The sequence below is a fragment of the Corticium candelabrum genome, chromosome 15, assembly GCF_963422355.1.
Source record: "Corticium candelabrum chromosome 15, ooCorCand1.1, whole genome shotgun sequence".
Classification (NCBI taxonomy): domain Eukaryota; kingdom Metazoa; phylum Porifera; class Homoscleromorpha; order Homosclerophorida; family Plakinidae; genus Corticium; species Corticium candelabrum.
The window spans coordinates 973,635-989,646 of NC_085099.1; the positions used below are offsets into that span (position 1 = coordinate 973,635).

General features: G+C 42.3%; 3 protein-coding genes across 3 annotated transcripts; 2 read left to right on the forward strand and 1 right to left on the reverse strand.

The window, feature by feature from the left end:
- Positions 1-282: 282 nt before the first annotated feature.
- Positions 283-5,410, reverse strand: LOC134190798 (low-density lipoprotein receptor-related protein 2-like; the record flags this gene model as incomplete). The annotated part of the gene is made up of 6 exons (XM_062659313.1): positions 283-1,670; positions 2,838-3,017; positions 3,414-3,566; positions 3,628-3,744; positions 3,805-3,927; positions 5,140-5,410. Coding segments are annotated over 6 exons (1,968 nt in total), but the record flags the coding sequence as incomplete, so codon positions are not given.
- Positions 5,411-9,192: 3,782 nt separating this feature from the next.
- On the forward strand, positions 9,193-10,583 carry LOC134190800 (uncharacterized protein K02A2.6-like). The gene is made up of 2 exons (XM_062659316.1): positions 9,193-9,780; positions 9,855-10,583. The coding sequence occupies exons 1-2, from the start codon at positions 9,193-9,195 to the stop codon at positions 10,581-10,583; spliced, it is 1,317 nt and encodes a 438-aa protein (XP_062515300.1).
- Positions 10,584-10,941: 358 nt separating this feature from the next.
- LOC134190801 (uncharacterized protein K02A2.6-like) lies at positions 10,942-11,592 on the forward strand. Its single transcript, XM_062659317.1, has one exon. It carries the CDS (start codon positions 10,942-10,944, stop codon positions 11,590-11,592), a length of 651 nt encoding a protein of 216 aa, XP_062515301.1.
- The last annotated feature ends 4,420 nt before the right edge of the window (positions 11,593-16,012 follow it).

A 16,012-nucleotide genomic window follows, 5' to 3' on the forward strand; every position in this document is an offset into this window, starting at 1 on the left:
CGGAATAGCTTCATTTGCATCTGCGCTAATCGCGAGTATAAATACAGGTCATAGGGTCGGTCTCACGTCAGACAACTACTATACCCTTAGCCCTGATATCCAAGCCTTGGGTATTATATACAAAATTTCCTGTACATCTGCACCACATCAAGGTAACACTCTTTGTGATTGTTATATAAGAATAGTATTTATGAATGGGATTAGAGTGCAGGCGTAAATAAGCTGAGAACAGTGATGTCAAGGGAAGAAAAAAATTAAGGGAAGGAAATTAAGCTGTTGTTCTTTCTCTTCAGTGTTCTTTTCATACGACAGTTTCACAAAACAAGCCTGTCTCTATCATCAGACTAAGACACAACAATGTATACTGTCAGATCTAAATGTTCACACTCCACACAGCTTTCAGTGTACATAATGGTAAAAGAAAGTTATTTACTGCAAACATATTGTGAAAATTTGATCTTAGCCAGTTAGAATATCAGCAGGCTAATTTTAATGGTAATCCATTGTCTCCTAGATTTTTGCTCAGGGCATATAACTAATTTACAGTCAGACAACATGTGTGCCCTTGAACATGTTACTCCTTCTGACAACTACAATGATTATGATGATAGTGACAAAGGCAACAACACATCCAGCTGTTATGCCAGCGATCATGCCTGTAGTTATGTCATCGTTCGAAACTTCTTTCACTGGTACTCTTTGTGTACCATTTGCAGTAGCTACAGATACTGTTATCAAAGACGATTGTGTCTTGGCAGTTGTAAATGAAGAAGATGCAAAAGAAGGTGTTGAGGCTGAAGAAGTTGCTGAGGACAAAGAAGTTACTGAAGATGCCGAGGGTGAAGAAGGCAATGAGGGAGAAGATGATGATGATGAAGTTATATATCCAGAACTTGTGCTGGCGATGGCACTAGGCGTTGTTGGAGTTGCAGGAGAGTAAGTTTCTGGTAGTGAAATTTCACTTTCACACTGCACACCAGTGTAATCAGTATTACATACACACAATGGAGACTTATCCGGATTTGAATAGTCATATCTGGAGTTGCATATGCCATTATTGCTGCAATTCTTTTCTGATGAACAAAGCTCTTTCTCACAAGAAGTACCTTCATAATGAAGGTCACATACACAAAGTGGCTCTGAGTTAGGTGCAGCGTAGCTGTACTGTGAGTTGCAACTGCCATGTCCGCTACAGTTCTGAGAGCGACTACACAGTACAATCTCACAAAATTCGCCATCAAAGTGTAATGGACACATACAGTTGAAGGTTCGATCTCTCTCGTTCAGCTCACATGTGCCATCGTTCTTACACACATCAATAGCACAATAATCACAAGTGAAATTGTTTGTTCTATCTGTGCATGGAGGCTGCAGTGGAAGATTGGTGCAATATTGAATTCCACCGTTGTGTACACAGTCATTAATGTTTTCACGACAAGCCAAACCAGTGAAACCAGTTGCACAAAGGCAGGTAGGATTGGTACCTACATGTGGTGGTGCGCTAACGTCAAAAGATGGATTACAGATACCCTGTCGCAGACCAGAGTTGCATTGCTCATATGGATCACATTCACAACGAGTTCCTGTGAAGTTTCCTGCACAAATGCATTCGAAACTGCCAGACGTTTCATTGCAAGTTCCACCATTTAGACAAGGTTGACTGTTACATTCTAAAATTAAAAAGGCTAGTCATTAATTAAATACAAAGTTAATTACATAAATCGTGTTATAAATTAATAAACTAACACACTTATACATAATTGTTCAGCTATGCGCCTCTAAGAAAAGGGACTTTGTAAAAGTCACGAGACTTGGCGAGTAGTGTACTCTAAATGTATAGGGCTAAACCGACTTCCGGTCTGGGGACTCTGTGTCTGGCAGGCTGGATATGTCTATCACGCTACAGGAATGTGCCACGCCTCCTTAGTGTAGCCCAATCAGGAAGCATTAATTCCTTTGTGTTGTACGTGGCAACCAAAGACAATGGACGAACAGCCAACAGTAGACGCGAACTTCCTTGAGAGAGTTTTCTCACCAGAACAGTGTAATTCATGTTTGCGATTGCTAGGACCTGTTGGAAATAAACAACAGGACTCACCTGTCTGCAACTGCTGACCCAAAATCGATCGCTTTCTTGGTTTTACGATATTTATACGGGAATCTAATATTACGTAAGAAGATATTTATGTCCCGTATATGATGAATCTACTTACGACTACAGACTATTGACTACAGACTATTTACGGACTTTGCGCTTACGCGAAACGACAGTCGCTATGTAAGATATTAAATACATTTACAAGTAGCACGTCTAGAAAGAAAATAGCGTGTATATTCGTAATTCTTCACGACAATTACTCCTCCTAGTGTACGCGGTGTTCGGACATTGAAGGCTCATAGCTGTAGAAGCGACGGTGTAAACACAGCTTCAATTACTAGTAATTGATACAATAATACCTTGCTGAAGTGACATTCGAAGTTGAAGGACAAGCAGCAAAGAGAAAAATCCAAAACCTGCGAAATTTATGGGGTTCTACGCTGGAAACAGAGCGGTGAAGTTCACTGCATCTAATTAATGCGGTGATAAAAAGTTAATTAATTAATAATTAAAGTGGGATATACGGTTACCGTAGGATACTAAATATGTAAGTCACCACCAACATTCTATTTATTAATTTATTTTAATTAATTTATTTTAATTTTAATATTAATCTATTTTTAATTTTAATTATTAACTTATTTAATTTTGATATTTATTTATTTATTTCTAAAGATACTTAGATTTTAAACGAGTCTAGAAACACGTAAGTAAGAATGCATCCGTAATGTTTGCCTACCTGCACAGCCAACTTCATCCGAGTTGTCATGACAATCTACTATGGAGTCACATCGATGAGACCATTGTAGGCATCTGACGCCATCGTAGCATTGAAACTCATCATCAGCACATTGAACAACAACAGGCTGTGCAGTTGTTGGAGCTTGAGTTGATGGTGGAACAGGAATTTCGGTCGGAGCTGACAAAGCATACAATATTAATAAACTACCGTGCAAATATAACAAACAGACAGACAGACAGACAAACAAGCACACAAACAAACAGACAAAAGACAGAGAGACAAACAGAGAGACAAACAGACAGACAAACATACAAACAGACATACAAACAGACAAACAGACAGACAAACAGACAGACAAACAAACAGACAGACAGACAGATAAAAGAGAGAAAGACACTGTCACAGACAGACAAACCGACAAACAAACAGACAGACAAACAAACAGATAAACACACAGATAGACAAATAAACAGACAGACAAACAAACAGGCAAACAAAGAAACAGACAAACAAATAAACCAACAAACAAATATACCAACAACAAACAACCAGTAAAGAATGCTCACAAAGTACCTGATGAGTTACAAACAGCACCCTCATCTATCCCTGAATCGCAATCGTTTTCACCATCACAGACCCACGACTTCGGTATACAATGAGCAAACGACGAAGAAACCTGACAGTTAAACTCCTGTGTCAAGTTGCAATGCGATTCAGTCGAACGAACTAATTAAAATAAACAAGAGAATACATTATGACTGAAGTATGAGTGATGATATTGACTAACAGCAATGAGGAGGTTGTTCATCCGAGTTGTCATAACAATCACGATCGCCGTCACATACAGACGAGTTGCTTACACATTCGTCCGAACTATTACAATGGAAACTGCCATTAGGACAGGCTAGAATGCAGGACAAAATGTGAGACAAACTGATTGACGGACAACATGCTGCATTCAAACCTCCACATAGAGACACTTTCTCATCAGATCCGTCTATACAGTCGTGTGTTCCATCGCACAACCGTTGCCGTTCAATGCACGGATGACCGATGTGGCATCGAAACCATTCTTTAGGATCACACGCTACACAACATGAACAAATTACAAAATTAAACGTGTACAATGTTTGCAAAAAATAGGTTATTAATTAACTAACCCCAATTACTCTATAGCAAAAGATAAGACTATGCACTATATTGAAAACAGTCATCTCTCAATACATCACACACACACACTCTCTCTCATGCATGCACACACAAACACACACACACACACACACACACACACACACACACAAACACACACACACACACACACACACACACTTAGCAAGAAGTTCCATCATTAGACTATTGTATTGGAAGAATGCATCTCTCCATACAGCAATTACACCACCCAACTAACCGAGTTTCCAGTCGTTGAATCTTTATGCTGACAGCCACATTTTGGTAAAGTTCAATTAACATAAATTAGTAACTAAAACTGTCTCTATTTTCACTTCCATGATCCCAGTGACCTGGATACCTGTTATAACAAGCCCATGTACTTGTAATTTCATTTGAAGCTGCACCCGACTAGATGGAGACTCGCATCAGGGGCGGTGCAAGCTCCTGGATACAGACCGATGCCTGCCATTTTGATTTAACTGTATGGTTGTTTTGTCATTGATTAATCAGTGACAGAACAGAATGCACACAAATAATCATGAAAATGTGTATCGAGTAGTCAAATGTAACACCATACATTATTATTTCTACTTGCAAGCAACCAACTTCCACAGTATTTTCTTCTATCATCATTGTCCACTGAAACAGAAGTTCCATTACATACCCCCATTCCTAATCCCATATCGGCTGACCTTCCTGCCACTGCACGTATCACTAAAATAGTTCAAGTTTGTATAGGCTCAGTGTTTGACCTTTGTGTTATACACATCCATGGCTTGTTGACATATTAGACTAGTCAGGTAGTCCTCTAGACATAAGAGAAGCCAACACCAAACCATATACTAGCCGCAAAACTAATATCCATTATTACAAAATAACTCTCAAGTGGTCATGTACTATTACAACTACCACAACTGTTTTTTTTTGTTCAAGTGCGTAGGTCAGGCGGATAATGTAATAGGAATATTGGCTTCCTACCAACTTGTATTACCAGACTAGATTACACCAGATTCTCTCCACCAAACAGGATACATGTCCTGCCGCCAAGCCACCAAACCACCAGACTCACACAGAGAGGAAACAAACTCCCTCAATAATTTACATAATTATTTCTACAACTAGAACTCACGAGCACAAAACGTCTCGTCGGAGCCGTCCCGACAGTCCTCCGATCCGTCGCAAACCCACGAGCGGGGAATGCACGGAGTTCTTGCCGACGCGACGCACTTAAAGAAGAGAGCCGGACGATCTTGACAGAGATCTGCAAAAAGAGACAGTGTAGCAAAATAGAAAATGTACACCGCAAGTTTGGCTCGTGGATTCCCGGATGTGCACTTGACAACATGTGGGCAGAGCGACGGTGTAAGTGTACGAAAATAGCAAATAAGATCATCGCGAAAAGAGAGAAAATTACGTCAGTAGAAACGACAGCAATTGAATTGCATTTACAAATATGCTCAGTAGAGTGATTTTTTCTAGAGAAATCTCTCAGGGGGTCGTGCCACTGCAAATGTGGTGGGCGTGACCAAAACAGACCTTGCACAAGGCCGCAGCATTTCAATTTTTGCAACACTGTGAAATTTTTAGTTCAAATAACAACCTGTTTTTAATTTCAAATAGCAACAATGACGTCTCGATGCTATAATGACGTCTAGCTAGCAACAGTCTCGTCGCAACTTGCTACAAACGTTGTCGCCGAATGTGTGCAGTGTGCTCCATTCCGAAAATATCTCACAGACGCGACAAATACTTGCGGATTCTCTCAACAAGCGATGCGCTCGACTGATAAACCTAACAACCAAACTCCCGCGAAATTTGCAGAATTCTAGGCTCGCAAGAAGTCAACACTCACGATGTCAAACACCACCGCAAACAACGCGAAACCACAAAGCCACAATTGTGCAGAAGGTCGGGAAAATGAGCGGAAGATGGTACCGATGTAGTCTCGTGTAGCCAGCCCCTCCCCTTTTCTATTTTCGGTAGGCGGGGAGCAAAAACGCATGCCAAAAATTCACCCGCCCATGAGGCAATAATCGCGAAATTTGGAACATCGCCTACAATCCGTAGCACGAGGTTTCAATTGCGGCAACAACGCAATTGCGAACACGCGCCAAGTCGCGAGGATCACGACGTTTCTCGCACATCCATGGCCAGCAGAACAAAGAGCAAGAACCGGAAACCGTTAGCTAGTTACAATGTAACAGTAAGAGCTTACAGTGTAGCAATAACAGTATGTGTAACCATTAGAGCCGTAGACGCGTGGTACGTATGACCAACAGGCATCACCTCAAAATCGTACACATCAAGTTTCACGTTTTTTTGCTGTCTTGATAGGATGTTGGCAAAACAAGCGTAGTGACGTCGCTTACCTGCATTATTTATCCAGCAGAAGGAAGACAGTAGAGTGAGCGTTATCGGCCAAAGCATATTCACGAACTTGAACGATTACAAGCCTCTAGCAGTGGCAAATAAAAGTGGTAAGGCCTTACGCGCGTTAGAAGGCGTGGTCATTTAGCGTGCGCTAACATACGAACGTGATCTTTTTCAGTAGTTGTACACGAATGCAGCCTCTGGTCGCACCGACTCGCAGCTCCTAAGGCCCTGTAGCCCTACTTATTACTTACTCAGTTGACCTTTCCACTGTAGTCCAAAGAATCCGCGTCTACTAAACTGAAGTGATTGCGCATGCGTTGCCGCTCGACATCTACACGTGTCCGGGTTCGTTGTACAGATCGTAAACAGCTGCAATGAGCGGTCATATAGATGTATCCAGCATAAAGGAAGCGCATCAGCCTAGAAAGTTTGTGTTTCCAAAACGAAGCTTAGCCACGCCTTCCACACAGCCAATCAGAGTCTCAGGCCAGGATCATGTACACTTAGCCAGCACCATCTGAAAAGGCCACGTGGCGGTGATCACGTGCATACAACGGACGCGCCTGTGTGCTGTACAGCGAGCAATGTAGCGCACGTTAAGTTTATTCGCATTTTTGCTGAAATATGTTACTTATTTAATTAATCAGCACAACTAACAACGGAAGTTACCGGCAATGAGCAGCTGGCGGAAAACAACTTTTTGAAAAGTGGGGCGGCCATGGCCGCTTTTTTCAATAGTAAATGGAGGTCACTTGCCTTCTCCACGTGTTTTCGTACCTGGGATACCAATCTTCCTCTCGGCCAATCATACAGCGGAGTTCCGCTAACTATGCGTTACCCCTAAGGAACACAAATAATGGTGCATGCATGGTTTCTACCTACCTAGCACTAGAGCTCGATCGGCATACATTCTAAGCAGCCAACACTACAAATTGGACACTCAAAATCAGAGAAAACTAACGCCAAGTAGACTGTACATGTACTGCGTTTTCCCTACGATAGTTACGTGTCTGGCTTCCGACTTCTGCGAAGGCGAATGCAATGCAAGGTTGCTAGCTAAATTGAACCTTGTTCTTGAGCTCCCATCGCCTTGCTGTACAGCGCTTCACGGGGGTGGCGTTCGTAAAATGTCTAAAACAACTCAACCTAGATAAACATCCTGGGAATTTGAAGACGTTTCTGTAGTCGCCTAGGCAAAACCCCCGCTCCTGTGACCCTCGTCGACGAAAAGGCCTAGGGCTGTAAAAGGTAAAAGTTGGAGCTCGAGGATGCATGTCTAATCGATAAACAATTTAAAGTATTCTGATGGCTATGGCTAGAGCTGCTCTCGTGTCCAGGTTCCGTAAAATACACGTGTACACGCAGACCATATTCAGGTCGATCATTAGCGCGCTTTACTATCAGCTCTGTATCAGGCGAATTTTTTTGGCCGCCGTTGGGTGTGGCTTTAGCTGTTCCCGTATGCACTTCTTCGCGGTTTGCAGTGGTCTGGTAGTACGAGGCTCGGCAGTCAATGGACATCTTGCAACCGCGATTTTGACATAAACGAAGTGCTGTCTTTTTGCGCATCTTTCGAGCAGTAACCTGCGCCGTTTATTGAAGGGGGCCTTGTGGCAACCGGGGTTTCACAGGCGGGGCAGCTCAGTCATTTGGATAGCCGACTAACGGATACATGTTTCTTTGTTGTGTCTCTTGTGTTCAATTAAATTTATTCTTACCAATCTTTGAGTCTTATGCTACAATTGGCGCTGCGAACAGATGGCTTCGAAACCGGTTCTTGGATTCAAGGATTTTGAAAGACTTGCCAGGTCAATTGGTACGTTCAAGGAAGACGCGAGTCAGGATTCGTGTCGGCGTTTCAAGAGTTGGAATACCAATTCGTTCAAGTTCTACCTGGACTTTGTTGTTACAGATTACAATATCACCGAAGACACTCACAGAAGTTTATTTCTGAAATGTCTAGATGAAGGTATACGTATGCGTCTGGAGAAGGCGGTACTGCCAAGGGAAATCACAGACTTCAACGTCGAACAACTTATTGAGAAGACTCAGATGTTCTTCCAGCGTAAGTGCAATGCAATTGTAGAACGAGTGAAATTACATAGGCGAGTTCAACGGGAAGAAGAGGCTGTACAGCAGTACGCCGAAGGATTGAAACGAATCGCAACGAATTGTTCATTCAAGGCAGGAGAATACGAAGACAGATTGAGAGACATTTTTGTGGCAGGGCTTAAAGATGACTCTATTGTACGAAAGATGTATGAGAAAGAAGACTTACTGACGCAACCATTGGATAAAGTGATTCTCCTGGCTAAGACGTTGGAAGGAGCAAGAGATAGTGTTATGGCAACACGTGAGGCAACGACAGAATCGCAAGGGAAAGTTTGTCATCTACAAGGAAGAAAATATGTGAAGGGAGGCAAACCTTACAATAAACGTCACCAGGCCGGACGAGGGTTTGTCTGTTTTCAATGCGGAGAAGAAGGACACTATCAATGGGAATGTACGAAGAAGACGACGAAGAACCAAGAAAAATCATTGGGATTTAGGCATGGCAAAGTTGCTAAACCAGGAGATGTAATTCAGAGAACAAAGAACGTACAACAATCTCGAAACTTCCAGAAGGTAGATTTAGAAGGAAGTTCGTCTCAGGAGGATGAAGAATCAAGTTATTGCATTGACTCTGTCACAAAGAATGTTTACTGTGCAGAAACTGTTCGTGACACATTAAGGAAACTCGAGGTGAAGGTACGAGTGGATGACTGTTTTCTTAACTTTAAGAGTTGATACAGGAGCATACGTTTCCTTGATGGATGAGATAGCGTGGAATAAATTGGGACAGTCCAAGTTGAGTAAGGAGAGGGAGCAGCTACGAAATGCTTCAGGTCGAATAATGATATTTAAGGGCATGATGACAGGTCAGGTTAGATTTTGCAACAACCTTGCACCTATTCAATTTTACGTGAGACAAGGAAAAGGCTCAAACCTGCTGGGAATGGATTGGGTGGAAAAGGTTGGGATGGCGACAGTATGCATAGACTATCTTAAAGCTATGGGAAACCATGGTGGTGTAATGTTGACAGAATCAAGTGAGATTGCAGCACCAGTGGAGAAACTATTACAGCAGTTCTCAGAATTATTTACAGATGAACTGGGTTGCTGCAGTGAGATTGTGGGCATCTCTGTGCGACCAGAGACGGATTTGAAGGTTTTCCCATTCCGGCGACCTCCTATGCATCTTCGGACACAGATCGAGAAGGAATTGGAAAGGAACGTGAAAAACGGTGTATTAGAACCAGTTAACATCGCTCTATGTGCTTTTCCAACAGTGAACATTGTTAAACCGAACGGTGATATCAGGATATGCGGTGATTTTAAACCCCTCAATCGGATTATGGTAGTTGATCAATATCCAATCCCTATACCAGCAGAGATGTTTAGTTCCCTAGCTGGGGGTAAATTTTCTCCAAGATTGATCTGAAGGATGCATACAACCAGTTACGGGTGGACGAGGAAAGTCAAAAGTGGCTGGTGATTAACACGCACAAAGGACTGCTCAAATATAGACGATTACTGTTTGGAATCAGTTCAGCGCCTGCCATTTTCCAGAGAACAATAGCCAAAGTCTTGGAAGGCGTGAGAGGAATTTGCATCTATATGGATGATATTCTTATCTCAGGAAAAGATGAGCAAGAACACATGCAGAATTTGTCCCAAGTATTTCAAAAGTTACAGCAACATGGTTTCCGTATTAGAAGAGACAAATGCTCGTTCTGTCAACCATCTGTGCAATATTTGGGACATATAATTGACAGCTCAGGAATCAGAGTATCAAATGGAAGAGTTAAAGCAATACAATTGATGAAAGCACCTAAAGACCAGTCAGAGTTACGATCATTGTTAGGCATGATTAATTATTTTGGAAAATTCTTTCCACATATGTCTAGCCATACTCTACCTCTAAATCAACTGCTGAAGAAAGATACAAAATGGAACTGGTCATCAATGCAAGAAAGTGCTTTTGAAGGGGTGAAACAAGAGTTAACATCTCTACCAATACTGGCAAAATATGATATGTCTCTTCCTGTGGGACTAGCCTGTGACGCAAGCGAAAAAGGCTTAGGAGTATGTTTGTTCCAAGTGACAGAAGGGAAAGAGCATCCAGTGGCGTACGCGTCCAAAGTCTTTGACAAAAGCTGAACGAAACTGTTCTCAGATAGAATTGGAAGCGTTATCCATAATATTTGGGACTAGAAAATTTTGACATTCCTATTGGGTAGAAAGTTTGTTCTCAGAACTGACCATCGACCATTACTGACAGTTTTTGATTCTACCAAACTGACAACTCCTACCCGAACAAGTGGGCGCCTTGCTCGCTGGGCACTCCAGTTATCACAGTATGACTATAAAATTCAATACCGGCGATCAGTTGAACATGGGAATGCAGACTGTCTATCCCATCTCTCAGTTGGACATGACGAGGATTTTGAACAGACAAATGAATACAAAGATCAGTCAGAAAGATATATAGCCGCGATGGAATCTCAATTCATCAAAGATGGACCAATTCTCTTTTTATCAACTACAACGATATACAAAGCAGGATCGCACTCTTCAACAAGTTATGAAATTCATCAATGACGGCTGGCCTTCAACAGTTAAGACCAAAGCTCTTTTGGATTTTATTGCATGCCAGCATCAGTTGTCAGTGTGTGACGGATGCATACTAAAACATGCAGAAGAGCCTAGAATAGTGATTCCAAAGGCAATAAGGGAGCAGTTACTATCAGAATTGTACAAAGCACACGTTGGTATGGAGAGGATGAAGAAACTTGCACGGAGGTTCATATGGTGGCCAGGCATCGATAGAGATATAGAGAGTATGGCCCGAAATTGTGAAAATTGTGCTGTGCATGCTGACAGACTACCAGAAGTACCCTTACATCCATGGGAGTTTCCTGAGTGCCCTTGGTCAAGAATTCACATTGATTTTGCCGGACCATTTTGCAAAAAAATGTTGTTTGTTGTGGTCGATGCGTTCTCAAAATGGCCTGAGGTAATACAGCTACCTGAGGGAGCGACTTCAGCGAGCCAAACCATTACTCAACTTCGTCGCATCTTTGCAAGGTTTGGTATTCCAAAGCAAATCGTGTCAGATAATGGGCCCCAATTCCTGTCGTCAGAATTCAGTAATTTTTTTGAATTCTGAATGGGCCTCAGTTTTTGTCGTCTGTTGAACGTGGTTTTCTCGGCACAAATCAACTTCAATAGATTAGGCGACAGGTAAAGTCATTTATAATTATAATTGCGGTTAGACGGATAGCTGTGTAAATACGGTACAGTGCACAGTAGGTGTACAGGGACTATTCTGTTCACGGGGACTATCCTGTTCACGTGGACTATTCTGTTCATATTTGCTCCTATTCTGTTCATATTTCCTCCAATTCTGTTCACCGGGAACTATCTTGTTTACGCAATTTGAACCCACCATGGCGAGAACTATTCTGTTCACTGGGGACTATCCTGCATGTTCACGACGACTATTCTGCATGTTCACACTAGCCATATCCATACAGTGTTCATGGCGACTACCCTGTTCACAGGCGACTTATAATCCTGTGCACCGGGGACTATCCTGTTCACCGGGGACTATCTTGTTCACAGGCGACTATCCTGTTCACGGCGACTATCGGCTACTATATATTCTGTTTACGGCGACTATAGATCTGCATGTTCACTAGAGCTTCTGTTCACTAGCCAGACACTTTTGTTCATTGTCAACAGTCCCATCAATCCATACGCGCAAAACTTACCGTACTAGCTCTTGCTCAATTTAGCTATCTAGCTACCTGCCTGTACGGTACGTGGCTGACAACACTACCATATCGTAGACTCTTCCAATGTGCTCAACTAAAGTGGTCCTCTCTGGTGTATACAGATCCTAGGAATGTGTGTATTACAACTAATAATTTTCTGATTGTCCATGTGTGATTACGTAATTCCTAGATAAGTATGATATCTATACTGTACAGTGTCTGTGACAGAAGGTTGGCGAGTGGTTGCAAGAAGCTAGTAAATTTACAGCAACTATAATGTAATTAATGCATAGTAAGTTAATTGCGTCAGTAACAGGGATCGATGGTTGTAAGCAAGCACCAGCAAGTCATCTAGGGTAGGGAAATTAATTGAAGATCGAGACTGTGATCTAGCATTACTATTTCCTCATATACAATGAACAAAAACACATTTTATAATATCTATTTTGTGTGTGTCTCTGTGTAAATTTTAAATGTACAGTTCTGTATGTCCTTTATTAACTGTGGATACTGTATGCCTTCAGCAGGCGTGAAAGAAATTCATATATATGAGTACCATACTATAATACATTTCTATATCACACAGAAATTGCCATGCATCGATCGATCAATCTTAGACACAGATTCAAAAGAAGTCTAGTGTTTTGAGTGTGGGGGAGGTTGCATAGGCTATTGTGTTAGAAATGATGTCATAACTGCCGCCAGGTCATTGCCTACAATTCCTGTTGGACGTCTCTAGATGGGAAGACTGACTCAAATATACTTTTATGTCTTAACTTAACAGATGTATCAAAGTAGATAATGAGTACACTCAAACTCCCCTTATCCGGGCAGCTTGGGACCGGACACTGCCCATAACTCAGAAACGGCCACATCTGGGAACACCCCCACATATGTACACCTGTATGATTAACTTTCAATTTTGCATCCCTACATGTAAGTGAATGCACATACGTACATAATAGATGTACATGTACACTGTACACTGATTGAAAACAGTAAGAGAACATGCTCATTCAGTTCTGTACAAAAAAGAAGTAATGGATGTTTGCCTCAGTGATTCCTGTCTCATCCGAACCGCAGTTTCACGCCATTTCTTCACAAGAAGGAGACGAGCTGGATCAGTGTTTTGAGATTCAAGCCACAGCAGTGAGGTCTCCAGGGCATTGAAAGCTTCATGAGGTGTGACTGAACGACACTCTTCCATGGCCTCCTCCTCTTCGCTCTCATCGTCACTGTTGCCCTGTGCTAGTGCATCTGCTACAATCTCCATCTTTGTCTCGAGCGTCATCACAGACCTCTTTCGCTTCTGCGGGGCAGGCGTCTGCGTTGGTCTAGTCTCAGACATCTTCGGGTAAGTCTTACAAGCTGTAAATAAGAACTAGCACCGAAGTATAGCTATCTGTCGACAAGAAACTGGACTAGTACTGGACTTTTGATTACACGACCTCGACCTCGTGCACGTGGACCACGCGCAATACACGTGATGCAATTGTGCAATACGGGGGTTCCCGGTAGACGGACGTGCCCGGATATGGGGCGTCCGGATAAGGGGAGTTTGAGTGTAGTTATTTACAGCTACAATAGCATATGGTGCACAAGTTTTATTTGAAATAGTGCACCGTTAATTAATTGGTTTTGAGACTAGACAGATTTTTCGTTGAATTAGATAGGCTATAAATAAAGATTGGATAAACAAACAATAAATGTTTTTGCAAAGTTACTGTTGATGTAATTCAAATAATTGTTGTGAACAGAATACGTGTAGTCGCCTGTGAACAGGATAGTCGCCATGAACACTGTATGCATATGGCTAGTGCGAACATGCAGAATAGTCGCGTAAACAGGATAGTCGCCTGTGAACAGGATAGTCGCCTGTACACAAGATAGTCGCCTGTGAACAGGATAGTCCCGGTGAACAAAATAGTCCCCGCTATATTAGTGGTGAACGGATTATAAGTCGCCTGTGAACAGGATAGTCCCCGGTGAACAAAATAGTCCCCGCTATATAGTGGGGACTATCCTGTTCACGTGAACAGGATAGTCCCCGGTGAACGGATTATAAGTCGCCTGTGAAAAGGATAGTCGCCTGTGAACAGGATAGTCGCCTGTGAATAGGATAGTCGCCTGTGAACAATATAGTCCCCGGTGAACAGGATAGTCCCCGCTAGGGTGGGTTCAAATTGCGTGAACAAGATAGTCCCCGGTGAACAGAATAGGAGCAAATATGAACAGAATAGTCGACGTGAACAGGATAGTCCCCGTGAACAGAGTAGTCCCTGTACACGCCCGTTACTTCATCACGTAAGGCGAAGATTGCCAGCCGGCCTAGCGTCGAGGCTCTCCGTCTTGTAACATTCGGCTTGTTCCATCACTTGGAAACAACTATATTTGTAACATGCATCTAGAAACAACGCTTAGCTAATCTAGCTGCATTTGTAACGTTACCACATCTAATTTGTTACCCACATCATGCATTTCTGTCATACGATTTTGGCATAGCGCGACTAATTACCTTCAAGGTGCCTACTGGCCGAGGGTTTGCACTTCTAGTGCTTCTTCATTTTAAAAGCTTTTGGAAAAATAATTAAAACTGTAATTCACTGCAAATTTTCTATTCTAAACTACAGAGAAGGACTCTCCATATTGGGTTTGTTTCTTATGACAGAATTTTGAATTTTGAAGTGTGCGCTACTTTCACCACAAAACAAACATGTGATGAATAGCTCAACAAAACATTTTTGTTATTCAATTTTGCTATCAGCTGAAAGAAACCTACGCATGCTTTACCCATAATCTATTCGGAATACAAAATTCTTTCAGCTTTTCTTTAGAAAACGAAAAACCACTATGACGTCATTGACGGGACTATTTGTCATTCTTGTCAATAAGAAAACCCACATAAACCACAATAACTTGAAACATCAACTGAATAATGTCTAGAAAACTAAATCTTGTAAATAATCTACTAAATTCTTTAGATTGTACACAAAACTTCTAAAAGTGTAACTTCCGGTTTGAAATGGTTGTGGTCGAAATGTTGCAAAATGATGTCGATGGCGCGAAATCTTTGATTGTCTAGTCGTTGTTTGAGCTCACAGAGTATGGAGCGCCAATGTGGACAAAATAATTAAACTAAATAGGGAAGTCAAACCGTCATATATGGGTAGTAACCGACATGGACGGGTGGTAAGTGTCGTGGATAGGTAGTAGCCGACATCTACGGGTGACGTCGAACTCCGGCTATCGATATCAAAGATCGATGATCGACATCGAACATTGACATCGAATGCCGATGGTCGACTTCGACGGTGCAATGAAAGATCAAGTTTGTCCACATTGGCGCTCCATAACAGAGCTGCCAAACTGCGGATTCCTGTAGCCGAGTGACCAACCTTTCGTCAGATGAAATCGAGGAAAAGTCGGACAGCTGGTGTGAGTTTGAGGATGCCCTGAGATCGGCAGCTCAGTCCACGACATTGCGGTAAAATCGAAGTCTTGAAAGAATGTGGTCTGGGTGAGCGTAGCTACCATCGCCCAAACCGTCGGTGTTTCACGTGGATCGGTGAAAAACTGTCTAAAAAGACTAGAGGCCGGAGCAATAAGCTGTAAGAAAAGATCTCGTCGGCCGAGAAAAACATGTGACAGAAATGACCGCTTTCTGGAGGAGACAGCAAAGAGAATTAAATCGCCGTTTGACATCACGCCAGCTGAAACGAGAGTTCGAGGAGAGCACGGGACAAGCTATTTCCAGATCTTTAGTCTGCCGTCGACTTGCGGAGAGAGAAATGCACGCCCGTCGCCCTCGCAAGA